This window comes from Peromyscus californicus, unplaced genomic scaffold (genome assembly GCF_007827085.1).
Source record: "Peromyscus californicus insignis strain IS unplaced genomic scaffold, ASM782708v3 Scaffold_22__1_contigs__length_63687245, whole genome shotgun sequence".
NCBI lineage: Eukaryota > Metazoa > Chordata > Mammalia > Rodentia > Cricetidae > Peromyscus > Peromyscus californicus.
Window position 1 is genome coordinate 12,796,379 of NW_026294525.1, and position 16,667 is coordinate 12,813,045.

General features: G+C 41.0%; 1 protein-coding gene across 5 annotated transcripts in view; it reads right to left on the reverse strand.

Moving 5' to 3' along the window:
* Scaf8 (SR-related CTD associated factor 8) overlaps positions 1 to 16,667 on the reverse strand; it is a 201,323-nt gene that overhangs the window by 167,403 nt on the left and 17,253 nt on the right. For all 5 annotated transcript variants that reach the window (XR_008221172.1, XM_052750918.1, XM_052750916.1 and 2 more), the window contains one exon: positions 4,448 to 4,531. Coding sequence is in view for 4 of the 5 variants with exons in the window: in XM_052750918.1 (XP_052606878.1) it covers positions 4,448 to 4,531 (84 nt within the window). In the remaining variant the exon portion in view is untranslated. The remainder of the gene's footprint in view (positions 1 to 4,447; positions 4,532 to 16,667) is intronic.

Sequence of the window (16,667 nt, forward strand, 5' to 3'; positions counted from 1 at the left end):
GAATAGGCAGAGAAGAAATGTATAATGTGCTAATAAATTATACAAAGTGAAATGATTCACTGTCAATTGTGAGAATACTTAATGTACAATAAAACATTCAACATAAACCTGAAAATAAGTAAAACAGAAATTATAGACAACACAATTTTAACATGTCAATGGTAATGCCACTACTAGACCATTTCTGTTTTGAAGAACTTAAGGAATACTTCCAGTCTCCTGACTTCTGCTTTACAAAGGACAGCCCCTTCCCTTAGAATGAGGAGACATAAGAACTAAAGCCATAACACTGAAATATATACATGGGTTGACTCTAAGAATATTAACACAAAAGCACTGTATCTATACAAAATCCACACATAGTATCAACGTACTGTGGTTTGGAGAGATGGCTCAGCAGTTATGAGCACCGGCTGCTCTTCCAGAGGACCTGGGTTCAATTCCCAGCACCCACATCACACTGTAGACATGGGAGTCTTGTAACTCCAGTTCTAGGGCTTGTGACACCTCACACAGACATACATGAAAGCAAAACACCATAAACATAAAATAAAAATGAATTTAAGAAAGAAAGGAAGCAGGGAGGGAGGGAGGGAAAGAGAGAGAAACAGAAAGAAAGAAAGAAAGAAAGAAAGAGAAGAAAGAAAGAAAGAAAGAAAGAAAGAAAGAAAGAAAGGGAGGGAGGGAGGGAGGGAGGGAGGGAGGGAGGGAGGGAGGGAGGGAGGGAGAGAGACAGAAAGAAAGAAAATGTCGACTTCTCAGTAGAGTTATATCCAAGGATATAGGGATTGTTATTATTAATGACCTTTAAACTGTCAAATAAATCAGCCAGGAAAAGAGGGAAAAAAGTAAAGAAGGGTCAGTGCTTGTGGGTGTGTGGGGGTGTGTGTGTGTGTGTGTGTGTGTGTGTGTGTGTGTGTGTGTGTGTGTGTGTGTGTAAATGCCCTTGATCCTGGCCAAAAAGCTGGAAAGTAATATCCAAGTAGAAATAAAGCAGATGTGGTTAAAAGGTTACTGACTGATAGGTCTAAGGGGCAAAAACATAGTGTTTATCACAACACACTACAACTTTTTTCAAAACTAGAATTATTAAAGGCAGTAATACATCAAACATTACAGTACACTGTAAAAACTGAGTTATTCTCAGTTGACAAAAACCCCAATTCAAACTCTACAAGCTATCTCATGTATATTATACTCTTCTGACATCTGAAAACAGGAAATAATGCTGGAACCTATACTTTACTGAGTCTTTAATTTAACAAGTACTGTTCAACAGTTTTACAAAACATACCAATTCCTAAATTTCTAGACTAGTACTGATGATGTTAACATATGTTTGCATATTCTCAGAACCAGATCCAAAGAATCAGACCACACTGAAGATAGTGCAAACTAAAAGAGAATTGGCTTATGCTAAATGTAATTTCCCTTCAAAACTCTCAGGCTTAAATGTGCTTGTTATCTTTATCCCATATCTTTTTTTTACATGAAAATGAGGTTTTTAACTATAATGGGGTAAGATACTAACTATAAATCTGAAAAACACATAGACACACACATCAAAAAAAAAAACCAAACAAACAAAAGCAAGGGCTGGCCAGATGGTTCAGCAAGTAAAGGTGCTTGTCACCTAGGTCTGGCTGACAGCCTGAGTCTGACCCCAGAACCCACACAGAGGAAAGAGAACTAACACCCACCTGCACATTTGTTCTCCGATTTCTAAGCATATGCCATGGCAAACACGTGTGCAAAACTTTACAAGAATTAACTGAATTTTCTGGTAGTAATAACTAGTAATTAAACTAGTAATTAAGAATTTGTTATAGTTAATATATTGCTATTGTATATCTAGTTATGACTAATGTTTTGACCACTAAATGTTCATAGGTTAGTACCTACTTCATTAGAAGTAATCATTTATTTTTAAGATCCTTACTTGAAGGAAGTCTTAGACCAGGAGACAAGATATTGTCTATGACTGAACTTAAAAGTATTTTATCCAAGAAGTCATGTGTACTTCTGCAGAGAATCCAACCATTCCCTGTGATTCCAAAGTAGGGATAAGTTAACACAGGCTCAAAACTAATTGAACCAGAGCAGTAAATAACTTTCTATGGTCTCTTTCTAAAATTCAATTACCTTATATACAATGAAGCCAAATTATTTTCCATTATGATTCCAGAATGATTCATTTTTAAATCTATATAGAATCAATAAGAGAAAAAAAAACAATATACTAATTTGTATTTAGAAGTCTTTTATCAACTTATATTTAAGAATCTGTAGTCGGTGAGACAAATGCCAATGTCAGAACACCGTCTCCATACCACGGCTATCCAAACTATCACCTGCCTAAGAAAGGTACAAAAAAATGCTTGCTTCAAAATATAAAAGATTGTTTCCTCAGACAGGCGATGGTGGCCTTTGATCCTAGCACTTGGGAGGCAGAAGCAGAATGATCTCTGTGAGTTCGAGGCCAGTTTGGTCTACACAGCAAGTTCCAGGACAGCCAAAGCTGTTAAACAGAGAAACCTTGTCTTGAAAAACAAAACAAAAACCAGACTGTTATCAAGGATTTTTAAAAAGGTTTACTCGTTTTATTTTCTTTGTTCTGTGTATCAGTGTTCTCCCTTCATGTATGTGTGTGAACCAGGCATGTGTCCAGTGGCCCTGGAGGGCAGGGCCTCTAGAACTGGAGAAAGTTGTAAGTCAGCAGTGAGCCACCATGTGGGAGCTGGGAACTGGGAACTGGACCCAGGTCCACTCTAAAACCAGTTCACTTTCAACCACTGAGCCTCTCGTAAGCTGGAAGAATCTTTTCAAAATGTATTTCTATGTAAATGTGGGGTTTGCAGGTGGCAGATTTTCTTTTCCACACCAAGCATGCATCAACACCATAAAGCCCAAGTAAATATGTAAAATCTACAAAATCACTGCTTGCTGAGGGTGGGGCACACATAGAATGGGGAGAAGAGGGAGGTAGTTTGAAGTCCGTGACCAGCTGCAGAAAGGGCAGTTGTAACTGACATGATGCTTGTGTCCTAGTCTGCTAAGAACCTGTTTGTGTACACATACACATGTATTAAGCAGATATTTATGTCTTCTTTAGTCTATTTATCTACTGTGTAATGTAATATAGACTGAGATAACACTGAAACACTAAGCATACCTCAATAGACAGTACCAACTATTCTAGAATATACACTGCATTTGCAGTTTTACCTGGGGTACTTAAGTGGAATTATGTATACCCTGGTAATTGTTTTCATTTGGAATTTAAGCAAGAGGGTATGTGACTGTGTGTCAAGTTAACAAAGAATGGATTAATTTTGGTTGTCAACTTGACTACTTCTGGATCAACTAAAACCCAAGTTCCAGGGCACACCTACGAGGGATTTTTCTTAATCAGAGCACATAAAAGGCCATGGAAGAAGGAAGCTTTGGCTTTTTCCCTTCTTGCCCTCATCCTTCCTGGCAAGTTCATCAATCCTAGTGCTGAGTACGTATGTCTTCACTGGTATTAAAATCTACTTCTTTGGGACTCCAATGCAGACTGAAGACCAGCAGCTTTCTAGGAACCCTCCAGGACGCCAGCTCCAGATTCTTGGCCTTTCTGTCATGAGACAGTCATTGGTGGACTACCCAGACCACAGCCTGTAAGTCATTCTAATAAAACCCTTTATAAATAGAGTCTCCTCTGTTTCCTTAGGGAGGCCCGGATTAACACAGTATTTTTCTGTTGCTATGATAAAATATCCTAATGGAAGCAATTCAATACAGTTTCAGGTCAGTCCATCACAACAGAGAAGTTACAGGAGCAGAGTTTGAGACACTTAGTCAAGAAGCAGAGAGAACAAGGGACATGGTTCAGTGGCTAAAAGTACTTCCCAAACAAACTCCAGGACATGAGTTCAATCCTCATATCCCAGGGTAGAGGAGAGAAAGGTGTCCTCTGAACGCCCGCCACACCTGCACCGCAGCACGAGTGCCCACATTCACAAGCAGAGCCCATGGAGTAACACAAATCAGAATGTAAAGCAGCAGCAACAACAAATACGATGCCTGCTGCTACTCAGTTCCTTTTCTCCATTTATATGGCAGGGGAACAGTCTCACCATCCAGAGTAGACAAGTCTTCCCAGCTCAATTAAGGCAATCAAGGTAATTCCCCACAGGCATGTCCCAGGACCACTTCCCAGGTGATTCTAGAGCATGTCAAATTGACAGTATAACACCATCCCACAGACTGTCCCCACCCCCCAAAAAAAATTGGTTAGAACACAATGGAGGAAGATACCTGATAAAGCCTCTGGATTCCACATGACCCTTATATGTGGCACATGTATATTCTCCGCCGCCCCCCCCCCCCCCCCCCCCCCCCCCCCCCGCTTCCACACACACACATGAGGGTTATTTTCATTTAAAGTCACAAATTTATCACTCACCTTAATAGCTTTGATAGCTGCCTTTGTAATCTGGGTCATTTTCGCTTTAGAAATGGGTGGTTTATAGTCATTCAGCGAATATAACTGATGAAAAAAGAGAAGCAAATGTTATCACAAGTGCCTCTAAGCAATTGTGAAACTACTAACATTTCCATTTTTATATTCTCAATGAAATACAAGGGTAGCTTTAAAAAAAAACTCAACAGGACTAACAAGGGGAAATTCGAAATTACAATCAGCTATTATATCACACTTGCTTACTCATGATCAATAAAAAGAATTAGGAAGAATGTAACAACTTAGCATCCTCATACATTGCCAGTGTGAGCATCAAATGGTAGAGCAACCCTCTCACACACACACTTAAGAGCCAGCGGTGTGGCTCAGTGGAGGAAGGTGAGTGCCTCCAAACCTAACCACCTGAGTTCATTACCCAAATCCACATGGTGTAAACACAGAACCAATTCCTTTCAACAAACTTTCCTTCCACAGGCTCACTCCAGCATGCATATACCCCACCACACACGGGATTAACACAGTATTTTCCTGTTGCTATGATAAAATAAAATAAAAGAGCACGGTAGCTTCTCAAAAAATACTGAAAATAGTCACCATGTGATCTAGCCAATTCCACTCCCAAGTACACTATAACTATTAAAATTTGTGCCTCTGATTTGTGCTAAGTGTGGTGGCCAACACCTTTAAACCCAGTACTTGGGAAGCAGAAACAGGCTGATCTCTCTAAGTGTGAGGTCAGCCTGGTCCACATAAGCAAATTCCAGATCATGTCAGCCGGGCTATATAGTGAGACTCTCGCCTAAAAAAAAAAAAGAAAAACAGAAAGGAAGAAAACTTGTACCTGATGATCATTAAACAATTATTCATATAAAATTCATCAAAGAGCTCACTGAGAAAGTAACAACAACCCAAATGACATGAACCAATGACTAAAGTATTACAACTGAATGAACTGTCAGCCATAAAAAGGAATTAGGATATATACAGATATAAAGTATGTATCTTAGATATATGTTACACATGAATCTTGGGAATTTGGGGGAGGGGTGAGGTATCTCACTAAATTACCCATATTGACCTCAAACTGACAATCCTTTTGCCTCAGCCCCTTGAGTAATTAAGATTCCAAGCATGTGTCACCATTGTGTCTGGCCCTTGGAAATACTATGCTAAGTTAAAGAAGAAAATGAGATGTAGCTGAGTGGTACAACACTTGCCTAGCATGCTTGAGGCCCTGGGTTCAATCCTAGGTATTGGGGGGTGGGGAACATCTAATGATTAGTAATTCTTTTAAAGGTGAAGAAAGTATTTTAAAGTTAATTGCATGTGGTGAATATACCCAAATGGCCATATGAGTTGCCTGACTTTATATGTGAATTTTATCGCAATGAGCCTTTTTACAGCCAGGCATGGTGGTGCATGCCTCTGATCATCCCAGCATTTGGGAGACAGAGGCAGGTAGGTCTCTGAGTTCGAGGAAAAGCCTAGTCTATGCTGTGTGTGCCAGGCTAGCCAAGGCTTTACAATGTAACTTAAAGAAAAGAGGGGTGGCAAAGAAAAAAAATCAATAAATAAACCTTTCAAAAGGTCAAGGTATCAAATGTTTCAAAACAATCTGCCCTTTGATCTGTTTTAAAAATTCCTCATATAATGCTCAGAGAGAAAGTAGTTAAAAGAAATGGCAGAAAAATTAGATGCTAGAGAACTAGGGTTAAATGAAAATTGACTAAAAATTGTATTGCATTCTGTGACACTATGGTGAAGGCAGTATTTAAAAGTTTATTTGCAGCCGGGCGGTGGTGGCGCACGCCTTTAATCCCAGCACTCGGGAGGCAGAGGCAGGCGGATCTCTGTGAGTTCGAGGCCAGCCTGGACTACCAAGTGAGTTCCAGGAAAGGCGCAAAGCTACACAGAGAAACCCTGTCTCAAAAAACCAAAAAAAAAAATAAAAAATAAAAAAATAAAAGTTTATTTGCTAAGCTTTGGCCGTAACAAACAGACCATAGTGAAAATAGCCATGCCTCACCTGGAGAACATGTAAATGAGTAAGGCATGCTCTCCTACCACATTTACAGCTATCTTTAAAAAGAACAACAACCCCCCCCCAAAAAAAAAAAAAAAAACACTTCCACCACTTCCTGAGTTCAACAGTCAAGAACCTCCCTTTGGGGAACCCAAAACTGTCTATTTAAGGCTCTCGCTGTGTAACTAACATCAGCATGGTCAGCTTCCTCTCATGTCATGCTTACAGCCTCTTGTTCTTAGCACACACAATCTTCTCGTTCCCTGCCACGGTACCCTGAAAATGAGATTTCTTCTCTTCTATTCAGAATACTCTCTACCAGGGCCTCCCCACTAGCTAATGTGTACTTTTCCCTAAATCACCTAAAGAGGAAAGGCTTCCATAACTCCCCACTACCAAATTTCTCTGTTTTCAGTGTCTTACCATTCACCTTTGAAGTCATTAATTTGTCTAATTATGTCTAATACTTTATTTTTCAAAAAGAACTGCTACAAAGATAATGGTGACTGACATTAATAAACAAAGGGTTTACATTCCTTAAATGCAATTTAAGTTACTAAGTGGCTAACTACACACCAACTGCTTTGCAAACAGGAAACCACCTAGGATTCTAGTGAAAAATTACAGACACCCCACATGGGCCAGGGCTATTGCCAAGGACCATGTCTGGGTCTGTGGCCCTACCACAGCCAGGGTCTGTGCTGTTGTCTGTGGCTCTGGATACCACTGAAGGCAATGTCGATGCCAGAGGTCTGAGCTGCCACCTGGGGCCATGTTGGTGTCCCAGGGCTACGCTGCCACGGGGGGCCATGTCAATCTGAGTGGCCTGTGCTGCCACCTGGTGCCATAGGGACATCCAAGCACAAGTTGCTACCAAGGAACCTATCTGGATCCATGGTCCTACCATGGCCGAATTCCATGTTGATGTATGTCTGTGGCCCATGCTACCACCAAAGGCCACACAGATGCCCAGGGTCTGACTTGTAACCTATGGCCACGTTGGTGTCTGAGGGCCATGGTGCCACCAGGGCCATGTCAATCTGGGTTGCCTGCACCGCCACACAGGGCCATGGTGTTACCTGGGCCCCAGGCTGCTGTTTGGGTCCATGGCCCAGCAGCAGCCAGAGTCTGGGTAATGTCCACAGCTCCTGTTGCCACAGGGGGTAATAAGAAACATGTATGTTGAAACCCAAGGGCCATGCTGAGCCAGCTCCACACCTCACTGGCCCTGGGGACATACACACACACACACACACACACACACACACACACACACACACTCAGGAAAGACAGACCCATCCCTCACCATGGGTGTGGGAGAGCTGGCCCCGATGGCATGGGCCTAGGAGAAATGGCTCTGTCCCTTGCCTGTGGGGGCAATCCCAGTGACCAGGACCTACCATCTCAGCTACAACCAGACCCACATGCTGGGCTTTGGGTTGGCCCACCCTAACACTTGCTGGAATGAGGAAAGGCAACATTTAAGTTCAAGTGGAAAACATTGTTCTTTGGGGGATCAAGCATAGTCAGAGACTGCAAAATCACTTGTTTATGATACATTGAAAATTATATTTCATTATTTTTACTCTGGTCCACTTATACATACACCATTTCCATGGTTCACCTTCTCCAAAATTCTTATATTGAAGCCTCAACCTCCACTATGACTATATTTAGAAATAGGATCTCTTTGGAGGTAATTAAATGACATCATATAGACAAACAGCTGCAGGCTAACAGGATTACTATCTTTCAAAAACAAAAAAAGGTATCGCATAGCTTTTGATCACAGACATGCATATTCTTTCATGCACCCAAACTCTTTGTGCACCCCACCCTTCCCTTCCTCTGTGAGAAGGCAAGTATCCAGAGAGGAACAGTTTCTCCCAGGAACTCAATGGTCAGCACCTGGTGCCTTGACTGTCTAGCCTCAAGAACTATAGGGAAAAAATTTCAGTCATTTAAGACACTATAAAAAAAAGGGGGGGGGTTATATGAAACTTTCCTATCAATTAAAAGCATGTTATTGTTATTAATCAATTAGAACATTGGGAAAAAGAATAAAATATATTCCTATCTGTTAAGCACAGGTGTCCTCCAAATTGAACATTCATTCTTTCCAGTAAAGGAGAAAGGAGAGGGATCCTCACATTCAGTAATCTCAACAGGCAATATTCACACGAGAGGTTCAGGAAGTTCATGAAACATAACAGACACAGGAAGCTCTAGGATATGGGTTTCATGAGCTGGCACCCATGCTAGATGGGCCTGTGAGTCAGATGAGCTCTGGAACTAACCCTAATAAACATACTGGTTCATCCAGCTAGATGGGGGGAACTTTTTTCTTTGGTTTGTCATCAGTAACCTATTTGGGATGAGGGCCTATCTGTACACTTCTCCCCAGGAATAGTCACACAACACAATTGGTGTCCAAACACAGACTAACATAACCAAAGTGAGAAGAAGAGGAGACACAGCACAGCCCCTGCAAAAGATGGTAAAATAAGCAAATAAGGCCAATCTGTCTGAGGGTAAAGAATTTATGGGGGCAATCCCAATATGACTACTTTTTCCCAATATGTGGTAAAAGATGGTATACCTCGTTGTAGTGACAGCTGTGTGTTCCCTGTGATAATAATACATAGAATCTAGGTGGAGCCATTTGAGTAGAGCATCTTTTGGGAAAGGGGAGGATGTTCCAATAGCCATTGTCTACACAGTATGGGATAGCATACCTCCTTGATGAATGATATCCCACACAATTATAAAATTATGTTTCTGTGTAAAGGTGCTTGCTAAACAGTCTAGCAACCCAAGTTTGATACCCAGAATCCATATAAGGTGGAAGCAGAGAACTGATTCCATAAAATCGGCCTCTAACCTGCACATACATACCATATCACATGCACCCCCAATCTCACACACACACACACACACACACACACACACACACACACACACACACACACACATATAATGCACATACACATACTAAATAGTTTTAAATTTAAAAAAAAAAAAAAGATACTTCTCAGGTCTGACCTTTAATACAGGATGGCCAAATCTAAGACTCAGCATGCAGATGAGGGCCTCAACAGTGAACCAGTACTGAAACGGATAAACAAGGAATATACTCCATCTGAACTGCTTAAATCAGGAAAGACTTTTAAATAAGAAATGAAAAGAACTCCCCACGGTCTTGTTCATGAGGCTATGGGCCATGTGGGCAGATAAGATCAGTCTGAGTGCCAGGGGAATGGAGAAACCAGACAATACCTAGCCATCTGTCCTTGAGACAAAGGCAGCACAATCTGAGGCAACATAATGGCAATCAATCCCTGATAGACTGGTATGAGCCAGTCTTTAGAGACACTGCACTATAGTCTGTTAAGATCCCCATAAATATAATTGGGAAGCAAAAAAGACAGACATTACTGAGGAAAACTGGGTGTGTGAGAAGGAGCGTTTAATTCCAATTCACCAGGCCCTACAGGGCTGTTCACAGGGGAGCTAGAATAAAGTTAGTTCAGGAGGTACTTCACATCTGGGATGGAGGCTTCAGCACCATCACTGAGCACATGGTGGGAAATGGTCTTCATGAGACAGGAGCATTTCTGTGGATGTGAATGACTTCAGAGTAGTATGTAAATAAGGTTCAAAAGCTGCTCAAGCACTCAAGAGGGGCTACCCGCAAGGGTAAACAGAGGGTTCTGTCCAGGTCACTTGAAAGTAAATGTGACAAGAGACAGGAAATTACTTAAAAAGAAATGTCAGAAAGCCAAATGCTGCATTTGTGAGTCTCTACAAGGCTTGAGCAAAAGTTCACCAAAGGGTGAAAGGAAAAGATGACAACCTGAACACAGCAGCACAGGTTTAAAAAGAGACTAGGAAATGGGGAGGAAGTAGTTAGTACCCCAGAATACATTATGCACATTTCACTGATGCAACAAAGTACACTGGAGGTAGAGACTGTTCACCTACCTACTAACTTTTGCAGCCAGCTGTGGCCAATGGGAAGGCAGTGGCTTCAAAACTAGTCCACAAGTCAGCTACAGTGGCAGTCAAGGTAGGCAAAAATGTGAGCCTGCTTCCCTTGGTCCTTAGCCAGGTGAGGCGACACTACCAACCCCACCGAGCCCATGGGGGTGGAAGCACATGGCACCCCTGGAAGCACTCTAGGATGAAGAAGCAGGAGAGCTAACGAATGCAGTGTCTCCCACTCACACTGCTGCACCTCACCACTGTTCTTCTGCCAGAACAACTGATACAATCTTTTCATGCTGCACTGGAACTTGCTAAGTGATCTTCTAAATACTCTGCTAAGTGCTGTATCCAAAACCAACAGGTACTTCCTCAAAAAGGACAGCCATGGACGGTCAAGGATCCTGCTCACCCTTTGTAATGTTTCATTATATAATACCAACTGTTTGGTATCTCAGATTTAGAAAACAATTGAAAAAACAGAAACAGTTAATTTAAATAAATGTACCCTACATAAAGAAAAAAAAGAAAAGAAAAAACACTCACAGAAGCTGTAAGGTTATTAAATGAAAATCCCTGTGCCCACAGTGAGCTCCATCCCTATGAGTTCTGATGGGGAGGCCCCACACACCCTATACATAAATCACAAAGGCTATGGCCACTGGTGTTGGTTGTTCACACAAATTAGATGGCAAGTCCTTTTTTGCTAGGACAGCAGAGGCTTTGGTTGCAGGACCAGGAGAAATCCACCGTTAATGAGCTGGACATGCCCTGCTCTGTCCACTGACTTTCTGGAAGATACTGTACAATCTGCTGTGCAAAAACTGTCCCCAAAAATTCTGCTTGATTATGGACTCTGACTGCACACTATCAACATGTGACTGCAGGTATGATGGTGATGGATGAGATTTTCTGATTGACTTTAAAAATACCTTTCCATGAAGAAACAGTATTTGCTATTCTAAGCCAAGATAAAAACGTGTGGCTGGGGCTATCACAGGCCTCAAAAGGAGACTAACTGCTACTGTTAGCCAGATGTGATGTGCCTGTCAAACTACCTTCTAGACATTTATGCTTACTCCCACAGCTGATGCTGTCACCCTCTGTTTAGGACGGATATTCTTCTTTGCAGTGGGCAGTGCCTACTACAGAAACTCATAACCATTCATACTAAAATAAATAACCACTGCTGTGGTAGAACAGCCCAATGCTGAGCCATAAGTAGGGGGCTGTTAAACAGACATGTGTATTACCCTTTCTAAGCTCAGAGCATCACAAAAGAAGGGGTAGATAAAATACTAAGAGGGAGAGGGAAAATGAAGTGCTATATAGATATTTCTTTAAATTGAAACATCCCCTGCAGAGGGCTGAGGGAGGTTCACCCCACACAGAAACACAGAAAGTTCTTGAAACTTTTAAAACTCAGGGAACACTGGGATCATAGAGATGAATCATCTTGCCTGGCTATCATAGCTCTAAAGAATTATTAATGCAATATATAAAAAACCCATACATTGTACACTTCAATAGATGAAATGCATAGAGTGAATGTCTTAATAAAGCTGTTATCTAAAAACAAAAGGTTTTTAGACATGGTGGTGTATATCTTTAATCCCAGCACTTGGGAGGCAGAGGCAGGGGGAATCTCTGAGTTCGAGGCCAGCCTGATCTACACAGTGAGTTCCAGGAGAGCCAGTGATACACAAAGAAACCGTCTTGAAAAAACAAAAAAACACCCTCAAAGGCCTCAAAAAGCTACAAATGGCATGAGGCTCCTCCCCCAGGTTATGCAAGCAGTAAGCAACTAGAGGAAAAAACCGGTTGAGCAGCCTACAGCAGCCTACAAGTTGGGCAAACAGCTCCAAGGAAGCAGCTGTCACTCATGCTGTGGTGGACCTCTCAATGACCCAGCTGCCTCTAAGTCACCATGCTCCTGTAAGTGACCTTAAAAAGCTCAGGGTCGGGCTGGAGAGATGGCTCAGAGGTTAAGAGCACAGGCTGCTTTTCCAGTGTGTCCTGAGTTCAATTCCCAGCAACCACATGGTGGCTCCAACCATCTATAATGAGATCAGGTCCCCCCTTCTGGCCTGCAGGCATACATGCAGGCAGAACACTGTATACATAATTAATAAATAAATCAAAAAAAAAAAATTTAAAAAAAATTAAAAAAAAAAAAAAGCTCAGGGTCACTAAGCCACAGTTGGACACAATCTTCTCTCCAGCCTTCCATCAGTACCTTTACCTGAGGCACTCGAGTACACATTGGCTGAGATTATTCAGAAAAGTCACACATTGTAGTACATTTTTTTAAACAGGTATCTTTCATTCACAAAACTGAAATAGTACTTCTGCCTCATGTCTTAATGCCCATGATAAAGGATGAAATGAATATGGTTCCTGTGGCTGTCAATTTAATGAATTTTGTAAAACAACTTGATAATTATTTTATTTAGATTATCATCAACACTCTCTTAACTCTTCATAAAAAATTTTTCCAAGAATTTCTTTGTAGAAAATATTTAAAATATACCTCTAAGCAATATGAGCTGAAGTTACAACTGAAATAGCAATTGTCTTTAAAAAAAAATCCATCTTTTTAAAGAGTTGGGACTGATAGGAGATGTTACAGTCTTTGGAATTCCCTAGACTAGGCTTTCAAAAGCACAGGCTGATTCCTACTTCATATTAAACCCTTAGAATCAAGTAATCCAAAGGCATCTATTGGGGAGAGGGCAAAATATATAACTTTAATCAACAAGACAAAAAATTATTTATAATAAAATAAAAATAAAACTATTACCAAACATAAATAATTTAATTTTAAAAGTATGCTTTACTATGAGATGTCTTTCTGTATACTGTGAATATATGCTGCTCTGATTGGTTGATAAATAAAGTTGCATTGGCCTATGACAAAGCAGTTTAGAGGCAGGTAGGAAATCCAGGCAGATATACAGAAAGAAGAAAGGCAGAGTGAAAGAGATGCCAGCCTGCCACCCAAGGAACAGCATGCCAGCAGACCAGTAAGCCACAGAAGACATAGCAAGACATAGATTAATAGAAATGGGTTAATTTATGATAATAAAAGCTAGCTATCAAGAAGCCTGAGCCATTAGGCCATACAGTTTATAAATAATATAGGCCTCTCTGTGTTTACTTGGGTCTGAGTGGCTGTGGGACCATGGCTGAGAGAGATTTGTCTGGACTGCCGGGGGGCCAGGCGGGACACAGGAAAACTTCCATCTACAATGCTTACCCTCCTTCTTCTCCTCCTAAACATACTTTAATTATATGATTTGTGTGTTGCCGGGCGGTGTGTGCATACATGCAAGTGGAAGTCAGAGGACAACTTGTAGGAGTTAGTTCTCTCTTGCCATACAGACCAGATCATCTGGCCTGACACCAAGTGGCTTTATCCACTGAGCCATCTCCCTAATCTACCTTTATTTTCCATTTCAAAAACAATTTTTTTCCCCCGAGGAAGTGATTCTCTGTGTAGTCTTGGCTGTCCTGGAATTTGCTCTGTAGACCAGGCTGGCCTTAAACTCAGAGATCTACCTGCCTCTGCCTTCCAAGTGCTGGGATCAAAGGCATGCGCCACCACGGCCCGGCCCAAATATTTTAATACAGAAAATCTGGAATGTTTTAAAAACCACAAAAGAAAGAAAAAACGAATTATGCATAGTTTCACAATTCATCACTCATTCAAAACCTACTCGCTGACACTAGACACTAGGATGTGGTGGTATTTTACTTGTACTGAAATGTGATTTTAATTGTATGTTAATAAATAAAGTTGCCTGGGGGTCAGAGCTATTAGAATCTGCTATTGCAGAGGATCCAGGTTCAGACCTCAGCACTAGGAATGTAACATCAGGCCATCAAGTCTGTCATTAAACTCACATGCTCTGGAAGAGGACAATAGTCCAATGAACTAACAGTCTGAAGATACAGGAACATGCACAGTGAGGACATAACAGCATACAGATGAGTATGCAATAATGTACATCTTCCTCAGAATAAATAATGTACATCTTCCTCAGAATAAAAAAAAAAAATGTAAAACATTTTTGAAGTAAAGATACCAAAGAAGGGAAATACTTGTTTTCCTAACATCATAAACCTAAAGTATCTCAAGTATTAGACCGGTGTTTAGCACGTGTGACACCTGGGTGCACAATTCCCCAGCACCAAAAATTACAAATAAAAGTAGCTATCAACACTATTATGACAACATGGATTTTGGTATGTTTTACAACTAGCCACCCTTCCTATGGGCTATAAGCATTCTCATTATGGATAATACTAAATTAAGAATATTCTATTTTTCAAGTATGGTAATTATCTAAGGATAATATTAGTTTTTGAATACTATTTGAAAGGAAAATATTTTAGAATCTAAATAAGTTCAAAACTGCATTTGCTGCAAAAATAAAAATCAACATTCCCTATAAACAAACATTATTTAAAAAACTATACTTAAGCCAAAAAACTTGTGTATAGAGGTCCTGTCAAGTCAAATTCTTGGAATGGGAGAGCTAAAAATATTCTTAAGAAGTACACACTTACGGTCAAGATGGCTAGAGTAAGTCAAACACATGTCCCCTTCTGCAACCCTTCCATGACGGCAACTGAAAACCCTGGACTAAACAAAACTATCCAATGACTCAGAAGTAAAAGAGCAGGCCTTACTTAACCCTGCCTGGTGCAGGCAGGAGGAGCTTTGGGACAGAAGGTAAGGAGATTCCAGAGCATGGGCTCCTCCTCCTCCATCAGCCTCAGAGCCCAGTGCTAGCACAAGTCAGAGCTGTGCAGCCAACAACAGCAGAGCAGCCAGGGGAAGCCTGCCCTGTATCCAAGCCCAAGAGCAGAGAAAGGGCTTGGGAAGAAAGTGAGGAGGAGGAGAAAGCAAGGAGAGAACTTTTCTTCCCCCTTGTTCTGCTCTTCCTCCCCACCCCCCACACAGGCTCTCTGTCCTGGACAGTCCTGGAACTCGCTTTGTAGACCAGGCTAGCCTCGAACTCACTGAGATCCACCTGCCTCTGCCTCCCAAAGGCAGAGATCAAAGGCGTGCGCCACCACCTCCCGGCACCTGCCTCTTTTTTACTTGCCCTAACATGGGTTGGAAGGCAGCCCTATTTACAACATGAGCATCTACCCAGAAGCACAAGGAAAAGGAGCATGTGTTATCTAAAAAATGGAGGGAGGAGGTGGTCCTGTTTTATTGTTTTTCTTTGCTTCACTCATAGCAGGTAACTTTCTGAATAGGAAACAGAAGAGCCCTAAAATCTGGAGACTGTAGGAATCCCAGTGGGAACATATGAGCTAACAAGCCCTGGGCTCATTCTGGACTGTGCCTCCATAAAAGAACTCTGAAGAAGCAAGGCAAAGCTGTGAGCCTAAAATCCTTGTCATCTACTAGCCAAAGCTTAGACTACATCAAGTGAAATGTGTGCTAAATACATTCAAAGGACAAAGCAAATGCTTGCAAACAGACACTGTGCGCGCGCGCACACACACACACACACACACACACACACACACACACACACACACACACCAATTTGTCTAAGAGAAAAAAAAGACAACCAAATTCTAATCCCAAAAGGACAATTACGTTGTAGTCATCGAGAAACTTTAAAGAAAATGGTAAAATGCCCATGCTCCAGTAAATAATACCACATCTTCATTTGTGCAAGCAACCCTAGTTAAACTGAGTGGGCCAGTCATGAAAGAGGACCTGTTGGGAAAAAAGGGGGCTCAGAGGAAGTGGCAGGGGATAAAGGGTAATGGGTGAGTATGATCAAAATAAGAAACTGTCAAAGAAATCAACTTTTAACAAATACTTTAAAGAAACTACAATTCTTTTCAGTAAGAACAATATGAACCCTTGAAATAAATACACATATCAAATTTTTAGCACAGAAAGAAAAACTAGCAAGAAAAAAAAAAAGCAAAGTGGTCATTTTATACACAACTACAACACCCAGGAGAAGGTAGTAGTATGATAATAAATGTAAGAGCCAAAAAAATTCTTCTATTGATTTAACATACTTAAAAGGCCATAATCACAATCACTTTCATATAAGCATTACAGATGATATAAAAAAATAAAAATAAACCCCCTCCAAAAAACAAAAAGGAAAAAACACTACACAGCCAAGAAGAGACATTTAGTAAAATATGATATACTGTTAA